The sequence below is a fragment of the Furipterus horrens genome, unplaced genomic scaffold (genome assembly GCF_987537825.1).
Source record: "Furipterus horrens unplaced genomic scaffold, mFurHor1.1.pri manual_scaffold_4, whole genome shotgun sequence".
Classification (NCBI taxonomy): domain Eukaryota; kingdom Metazoa; phylum Chordata; class Mammalia; order Chiroptera; family Furipteridae; genus Furipterus; species Furipterus horrens.
The window spans coordinates 182,944,107-182,952,609 of record NW_028327174.1 but is presented as its reverse complement, the minus strand read 5'-3'; the positions used below and the strand labels follow the sequence as shown (position 1 = coordinate 182,952,609).

General features: G+C 51.9%; 1 protein-coding gene across 2 annotated transcripts; it reads left to right on the top strand.

The window, feature by feature from the left end:
* The first annotated feature begins 1,961 nt into the window (after positions 1 to 1,961).
* Positions 1,962 to 7,194, top strand: KLF4 (KLF transcription factor 4). Of its 2 annotated transcripts, XM_090274527.1 has the most exons (5): positions 1,964 to 2,421; positions 2,535 to 2,655; positions 3,288 to 4,293; positions 4,393 to 4,557; positions 6,121 to 7,194. In XM_090274527.1, exons 1-5 carry the CDS (start codon positions 2,417 to 2,419, stop codon positions 6,294 to 6,296), a joined length of 1,473 nt encoding a protein of 490 aa, XP_090130653.1. In that variant the 5' UTR covers positions 1,964 to 2,416; the 3' UTR covers positions 6,297 to 7,194. The 2 variants fall into 2 exon arrangements, with proteins under 2 accessions (XP_090130652.1, XP_090130653.1); XM_090274526.1 differs by having other exon boundaries at positions 1,962 to 2,421; positions 3,288 to 4,557.
* The last annotated feature ends 1,309 nt before the right edge of the window (positions 7,195 to 8,503 follow it).

Genomic DNA, 8,503 nt, shown 5'->3' with positions numbered 1-8,503 from the left:
GGTGGTGGTGGGGGGGAATGTGGGGCCTAACAGGTGTTTTCCTTTCTTGATTCCTCTTTTTGAAAAGAGCAATATCTTCAGAGTTAAAGTAACTGGCCTGCTCTTATAGGGTGGGGTTGGACCCCTCTAGGCCAAAGGAGGGAGGGTCAGGGTTTTCCTGCCAAAGCACGCCCCTCTCCCCAGCTGCAGGCCCTCCCAGCCGTTGGCCCAAGCCGAGTGTGCGGATGGAACTCATCTACAAGGGAGTCCAATTCTCCGGACCTAGCGTTGGCAGAGTGGGCGTGAATTCATTCGGGGAGCCATACATTCCAAGAATGCTTTTGTGGTCGGTAAGGAGTGGAAAAATCAGGGATAACAAATATTCCGAGGAAACCTAATAGGTACCATAATCTCAGGACTCAAACAGGTGACAACGACTTAAAGTAGTAAGTAGCTAGAGCTCAAAGGAGGTGAGTGCACCTCTGCTCAGGGCTGGGGCTTGGACCCTTTTCCAGGACCACTTCCTCCCCCTTTTTTTTTTTTTTTTCCTGGGCTGACACCGGACCGGAGCTGCATTTACTAGTGAGGGACATCGGTGGAAAGAGCAGGCGGAGCCCTCGGCGCGCCTGAATCCAAACTAAACACCTCGCAGGCGGACGTTTAGCAAGCGATACCGAACACCACACTCACGTTTTTAAAAAAGGCACTGTTTGCAGAGAAGATGAGGGCGAAAACATTTCCCGGCTGGAAAATTACTGATCACAAACTAAAGGGAGAGTGGGGGTGGGGAGGAAGAGTTATAAGACTGAAATAACGATCACCGTTTCCTCTTCTCTTCCTGGTGGACAGAGACGGCAGCCGAGAGCTCGGTGTGACCTATTTGAGAACGGGGGTCCCACCGCATCGCTCCACTTCCAGCCTGAGTCCCTTTCAATGAAGTTGACCGCTCGGAGCCTCAGCCAGGGGGTTGTCATTTGACCTTTATCTCGCCATTTCACCTCTTTATGACTCAGTTTGCTCATCCGTAAAGTGAAAAGGAGAGTGCGTGACTTGTAAAATGTTTTGAGATTCCCTGGTTGAAAGGTGCCCCCCACCCCCCATGCCAAAGTAAATCTTGAGCCCTTTCACTCGCCTCCTCGCTCCTTTAAATGTCAAAATCTTTACTCCTTTCCCCCATTCCGGTCTTTCCATGCCCTTCCCAGGCGCTTAACACCCCCCTCCAACGTGGTTTTGTAGACTGCTGGGCACCCGCCTGCTCTCGACACCTCCACCCTCACCCGGCAGACGTGCCCGCGAAGAACCATGCGAGGCCAGGTCAAGCGCCCGCACCAGCGCTCGGGACCAGAGCCCGGCTCCCGCGTGCGTATGGGAGGGACGGAGGGCTGGATGAGTCACGCGAATAATCGCTCTTTTCTCTAGTGCGCACACAGAGGCGAGCGCGTACCCACCCCCTCCGCCCCCACCGGTCTTCTCAGCCGCGGGCTTCGAACCTAGTAACTACTCTGGCCGCACAGAGACCGGACCTGCGCCGGGGACCCGGAGCCCCGCGCCAGGACCGCGGCCGTCACCGCCGCCACCGCCGGCGTCAGCGCGGCTCCCGCCCGCCAGCTGCCGAGCTGGCGTCACAGCGCGGGTGGGCCCCGCCCGCGCCCCTCCCTCCCCTCCAGTGTCCCTCCTTCCCCCCGCCCCCACGTGCGCCGAGTTTGTTTATTTAGCTGTCATGGCAACGCGCGGGGGGGAGACGGAGGGAGGGGAAAAGAAAGGGAGGGGCGGGGCCTGGCGGCCCGCGGCAGCGAACAGCCGGTAGGAGGCGGGGGAAGGGCGGGAGCCAAAGTTATAAGTAAGGAGCGCGCGGAGGCTGCCGGCAGTTCCCCTGCCCGAGAGAACAACCGCCGCTGCGGGCGCGCGGGGAGCAGAGGCGGTGGCGGGCGGCGGCGGCACCGGGAGCCGCCAAGTGCCCCTCCCCGCCCCTCCGGCCCCCCACCCACCCACCCGCCTGCGGCCAGCGCCCATGGCAGCGCGCGCCTCGCTCAGCACCCCGGACTCTTCGCCCTGTGCCGCCGCCCAGTCCTCAGATCCGCGCCACCGCGGCCAGTCTCACCTGGCGGCGCCGCCCGCCCGCCACCCCGGCCGCAGCCCCAGCTCTCACGGCGACAGCCGCGGCGACCGCGACAGCGGTGGGGGACGCTGCTGAGTCGAAGACAGCAGCCCGGCCACCGGACCTACTTACTCGCCTTGCTGGTTTTCTATTTTTATAAGAGTTTACGACTTTTCTAAGAACTTTTGCATACAATAGGAACTTTTTTAAAAAAGAGACTTCTCTCATTTATATTTAATCCAAAGAAGAAGGATCTCGGGCAATTTGAGGTTTTGGTTTTGGCTTCGTTTGTGTTTTTCTCCTCTTCGTTGACTTTGGGGTTCGGGTACCCCTACATTAATGAGGTAGGTGCAACGCAGGGCGAAGGGAGGGTTGAGGGCCGGTGGGACACGCCGGAGTGGCGATCGAGAGTGGGCCCCTGACTCGTGTTTTCGTGTGCGCCCCACCCGGCCCACAGGCAGCCACCTGGCGAGTCTGACATGGCTGTCAGCGACGCGCTGCTCCCGTCCTTCTCCACGTTCGCCTCTGGCCCGGCGGGAAGGGAGAAGACACTGCGTCCAGCAGGTGCCCCGAATAACGTGAGTGTTGCCCTGGGCCGTGGGGAGCGTCCGGTGGGCTTCTGTGGGTGGGGTGGGGATGGGCGGGGCCCTGGGGGTCACCGAGAACCGTCGGGCTAGGGGAAGGAGTGGACACCGCACGGGCTCCGCAGCCTTCCCGGGATGGCTTCTGCGCTCTTGGCTCAGCTGTAAATGCGTGTGGTCCGGACATTGCGGAGCCACCGGGGGCGCGCACCGAGTCCGCACACGTCCCCTAACGCGCAGGCAGCAGGGCGGGCGCGCGGGCCACCGGGCCGGTCTGAGAGAGCTTGGCGCGTAGGCGTCCCCGTGGCGAGGGCACACCGGGAGAGCCTCGGTGTCCCAATTCCGGGGACGGCGGGAGCGTCCGAGGATCTGGCGGGGGAGGGACCGGGCTGGCGAGCCCCGGCGCTCGCTCACACGCAATCGGGCAGACAACATATCGCCCTCCTTATCGACGCACCGCCTCTCCTCGGACCCCAGTGTGGCCGAGACTGGAGCACTGGCACTGGAGTTCCCGGTGCTGCCTGCCCATTCTCCATGCCTGGGCGGTGTAGGCGCGCCGGGCCAGCCAGCATGTCGTGTGGCAGCTGGGGACAACTACTGACGGTCTCTCTCTCTCCCTGTCCCCACAGCGCTGGCGGGAGGAGCTCACCCACATGAAGCGACTTCCTCCTCTGCTTCCCGGCCGCCCGTACGACTTGGCGGCGGCGACCGTGGCCACCGACTTGGAGAGTGGCGGGGTCGGCGCGGCTTGTGGCGGCACCAATCCGGCGCTCCTACCCCGGAGAGAGACGGAGGAGTTCAACGATCTCCTGGACCTGGACTTTATCCTCTCCAACTCGCTATCCCATCAGGAGTCAGTGGCCGCCACCGTGTCCTCATCGGCATCAGCCTCAGCCTCGTCCTCGTCCTCCCCGTCGAGCAGCGGCCCTGCCAGCGCGCCCTCCACCTGCAGCTTCAGCTATCCGATCCGGGCCGAACCGGGTGTGGCCCCGGGCAGCACGAGCGGCGGGCTCCTCTATGGCCGGGAGTCTGCGCCTCCTCCCACAGCTCCTTTCAACCTGGCGGACATCAACGACGTCAGCCCCTCGGGCGGCTTCGTGGCCGAACTCCTTCGGCCCGAATTGGACCCAGTATACATTCCGCCGCAGCAGCAGCAGCAGCAGCCGCAGCCGCCAGGTGGCGGGCTGATGGGCAAGTTTGTGTTGAAGGCGTCGCTGAGCGCCCCTGGCAGTGAGTACGGCAGCCAGTCGGTCATCAGCGTTAGCAAAGGCAGCCCGAATGGCAGCCACCCGGTGGTGGTGGCTCCCTACAGCGGCGGGCCCCCGCGCATGTGCCCCAAAATCAAGCAGGAGGCGGTCTCCTCGTGCACCGTCGGTCGGCCCCTGGAGGCCCACTTGGGCACTGGACCCCCTCTCAGCAATGGCCACCGGCCGCCAGCGCATGATTTCCCTCTGGGGCGGCAGCTCCCTAACAGGACTACCCAGACCCTGGGTGCCGAGGAACTGATGAGCAGCAGCAGGGACTGTCATCCTGCCCTGCCGCTTCCCCCAGGCTTCCATCCCCACCCGGGGCCCAACTACCCACCTTTCCTGCCCGACCAGATGCAGCCGCAGGTCCCTCCACTCCATTACCAAGGTCAGTCGCGGGGGTTCATAGTTCGGGCTGGGGAGCCCTCCGTGTGCCGGCCCTCTGGGGTGCACTGGATGTCGCTGACCCCACCTTCTTCACCCCTAGAGCTCATGCCACCCGGGTCCTGCATGCCTGAGGAGCCCAAACCTAAGAGGGGGAGAAGGTCGTGGCCCCGGAAAAGGACAGCCACTCACACTTGTGATTATGCGGGCTGCGGCAAAACCTACACGAAGAGTTCTCATCTCAAGGCACACCTGCGAACTCACACAGGTAGGAGGACAGAAGTGGCGAAAAGAAGGGGGGGGGGTTGGTATGCAGCCCCACCCGCTAACTATGGATACTCCTTGGGGCCTCCCTTGGGATGCGGGATGCAGTCTATCTCCTCCATCTGGATCACGGGAGAGAGCAGCAAACGGCGCCTACTTTTTTGCCCAGGAGCCTTTGCCTGATGGATGCTATCAGTGCTTGAATGTGCAGTTTTGTCAGGCCTTTGAAGGGCAGGGAGATTCCAGGCTGAACGCGGGCCTCTCTTAGCTTAAGCAAAGCCTTGCCCTTGTAATCAAGAAATTACACTTTGCAGTGGAAAAGCTTGATGGGTTTTTTTAATCCGTTTTTAACTTTCTAGACAATTTTCATTGGCTGTTCCCTTCCTAGATTCATCCTTTCTATTTTTAGTTCTAGTCTTGTAATTCGGTTTTATTTAAACTTTAAGAATTTAATGGTTCTGATTGCTGAGATCCTGGTTTAGGGTTCTCAGCTGCAGAGAATTTCCATGTCAGTTGAAGTAGGTACACCTGGTCCTGTGGCTGTGGCATTTAGTCAAATAACAGAAATTGGGTACAGAAAGAGTAGCCTTCTGTGGCTTTTGAGACCCAGTTTAGAGGGATAGGATATTACTTGGCTTAGACTAGGAAAACACTAGCAAACACAATTTCCAATTTCATTTCTACCACTGTGATGTCTTTACTCAAAAGAATGAAACTATTAGCCCTATAACAGTGTAGGTTAGGGGGTATTTGTGTGTTTTCCGTGCTCAACTATCTAATACCCCTCTAAAAAATAAACAAGAGCAAAAAGAATATGCATAATGTATTCTTATGATCTGAAATTTAATATGGCCTTAAGTGGCATTAAGACATTCCTGAATCCTTTCAGAGTGGGGTGCTTGGGGAATTGGTTATAATATTTGAGCTCAAGTATTTTGGGGGTGAACTCCAATTATTTAAATAGCCAATTCTTACTTTTTAAAAAACTTTATTATTGAGGTAAAATTCACACGACAAAATGAAATCCTAACCTTTTACAAGTATACAATTCAGTATAATTAAATACATTCGTAATGATCAACTATAACTATCTAGTTAGATATTTCACCACCCCGAAGTAAACCTCAAAGGCATCAGGCAGTCACTCTCATTCTCTCCCCCCAGCCCCTGGCAGCCACTAATCTGCTTTCTGTTTCATTGGACTTATCTATTCTGGATTAGTAGGTTTTCTTGGATAATTGAGCCCCTTATCATTATGCAATACCCCTCTTTATACCTGATAATTAACTCTTGTTCTGAAGTCTGCTTTTTCTGAAATTTTCTGTTCTGAAAACGACTCCAGCTTTCTTTCAACTAGTGTTGGCATGGTATATATTTCTTCAGCCCCTTAGGCTTTTTGGATTTTTTGTTGGTTTGTTTGTTTTAGAAATTCATTTTTTTTTTATTGGTGGGGTGACATTGGTTAATAAAATTAAGACAGGTTTCAGATGTACCATTCTATAATACATCATCTCTATATTCTTTGTTCTTTAACAACGGCTTCAATGGCTCTATCTTCCTGTTACAGGTGAGAAACCTTACCACTGTGACTGGGACGGCTGTGGGTGGAAGTTTGCCCGCTCAGATGAACTGACCAGGCACTACCGAAAACACACCGGGCACCGCCCCTTCCAGTGCCAGAAGTGCGACCGGGCATTCTCCAGGTCGGACCACCTCGCCTTACACATGAAGAGGCACTTTTAAATCCCCAAACAGTGGATATGACCCACACTGCCAGAAGAGAATTCAGTATTTTTTTCCCTTTCACACTGTCTTCCTAATGGGGGAAGGAGCCCAGCTGGAAAGCACTACAATCATGGTCAAGTTCCCAACAAGTCTTGTGAATGGATAATCAGGAGACTGGAGGAAACCGAAAGACAAATCAAAGAACAGATGGGGTCTGTGACTGGATCTTCTAACATTCCAATTCTAAACCCAACTTGAATATTCCTGGACTTACAAAACGCCAAAGGGGGTGACTGGAAGCTGTGGATGTCAGGGTATAAATTAGATCCGTGAGTTCGGGGGGCGGGGGAGGGGGGAGACCAGAATTCCCTTGAATTGTGTTTCCATGCAATATAAGTATAAAGATCACCTTGTATTCTCTTTGCCTTCTAAAAGCCATTATTATGATATTAGAAGAAGAGGAAAAAAATTCAGGTACAGAAAATGTGTTTTAATAGCCTAAACGATGGTGCTTGGTGAGTCTTGGTTCTAAAGGTACCAAATGAGGAAGCCAAAGTTCTCAAACTGCTGCATACTTTGACAAGGAAAATCTATTTTTGTCTTCCGATCTACATGTATGACCTAAGTCAGGTAAATAAACCTGGTTTACTTTAACATTTTTATGCAGACAGTCTGTTATGCACTGTGGTTTCAGATGTGCAATAATTTGTACAATGGTTTATTCCCAAGTATGCCTTAAGCAGAACAAATATTTTTTTCTATATAGTTCCTTGCCTTAATAAATATGTAATATAAATTTAAGCAAACTTCTATTTTGTATATTTGTAAACTACAAAGTAAAATGAACATTTTGTGGAGTTTGTATTTTGCATACTCAAGGTGAGAATTAAGTTTTAAATAAACCTATAATATTTTATCTGAACATTGTTTTTGTTTTGTTTCCCTCTGGAAAAGTATGTAACAGAAATGTCAGTTTAAACACAATGGGCAGGGCTCAACAGGTTAAGAGAAAACTTTTAAGAGGCTACTTAGTTTTACTGTAAGTGCAACCAATGGATAGGGCTGAAAGCTCTGAGTACTGGAGATCATAGAATTAAATTTACCTGTCTCAGGTTGCTCTTTCCAATGTGCATGAAAGCAGTTTCCTTACTTGAGTATGAATTTGCAGGTAGAAAAGCTCAGTCTTCAATTTGCTCAGTTTAATATGAAAGTATTCATGAAATAAACATACACATTCCATTTTCACATTTTAAAAGATCCTTAGGGTTTCTTAGAATTAAATGAAAATATAAAAATCTTTCTTGGAGGCCTGGCCTTGCATTCAGAACAATTTGTATAACAAAAGAAACTTCCCACAGCGGAGAACCCTAGAGTAGTTCCACAGTGCCCTCCTGAGGATTAAAGGATTCATTTATGCATTTATCCTTAGTGTGTGTTGCAGTTAGTACTAGCTATAACCCTAAGGAGTTCAGAATCAAAATTTCTAGCAGATTGTTTTAAAACTTCATCGGTTCTCTGAAGATGGCTAGCCCTATTGCTTCAACAAACCGAAATCAAAGAATTACAAATCATTCAAAGTCATCAAACTAAGTGTAAGTTCAAATTTTCAAATGTTTTTGTAAGCTTGTTGCATATTTCCAAGGTTACTAAAGCTTAAAACTGAACTGAGACTTTTTGAGGTGGGTTTCTACAAGTCTGAAATTGATTTGCGGCTGTCACAAAAATGGAAAAAAGCATTCGTGACACTTGTTGACACTATTTGTAATGGTGATGTGGGTGACTAATTAACATTGTCAAGTGGACAGAAGCTGACTGGCATTCTTTTTAGATGCTTATTAACCATCCATTATATCTAGAGTCCAGAAGTGTTGCACTGTGGGTACATTTTATACATGGAATAAAAATAGCAATTCATAAGAGGCTCGTGGTGGACCAACACAAGGTATTTTCCTTGGCTTTTAAGAGTTCAGCATAGCCCAGGCCCACGTGGCTCAGCTGGTTGGCCAAGAGGTTGCCAGTTCCATTCCTGGTCAGGGCACATACCTGGGTTGCGGGCTCTACTCCATTCCTAGTCAGGGGTGCTTGCAGAAGGCAACCAGTCAATGTTTCTCTCTCACATCAATGGTTCCCTCCCTCTCTTCCTCTCTCCCTGTCTCTCTAAAATAAAAATATTTTCTTTTAAAAAGAGTCCAACATAACAGGGAAACATGGCATGTGTCTTAGCT

What these genes read in the sequence shown, in the direction of transcription:
- KLF4 (XM_090274526.1), top strand. An exon ending in CAGCAGGTGCCCCGAATAAC is followed by an intron (nt 2,656 to 3,287) that starts GTGAGTGTTGCC and finishes CTGTCCCCACAG; the next exon opens with CGCTGGCGGGAGGAGCTCAC. An exon ending in ACACCTGCGAACTCACACAG is followed by an intron (nt 4,558 to 6,120) that starts GTAGGAGGACAG and finishes TTCCTGTTACAG; the next exon opens with GTGAGAAACCTTACCACTGT.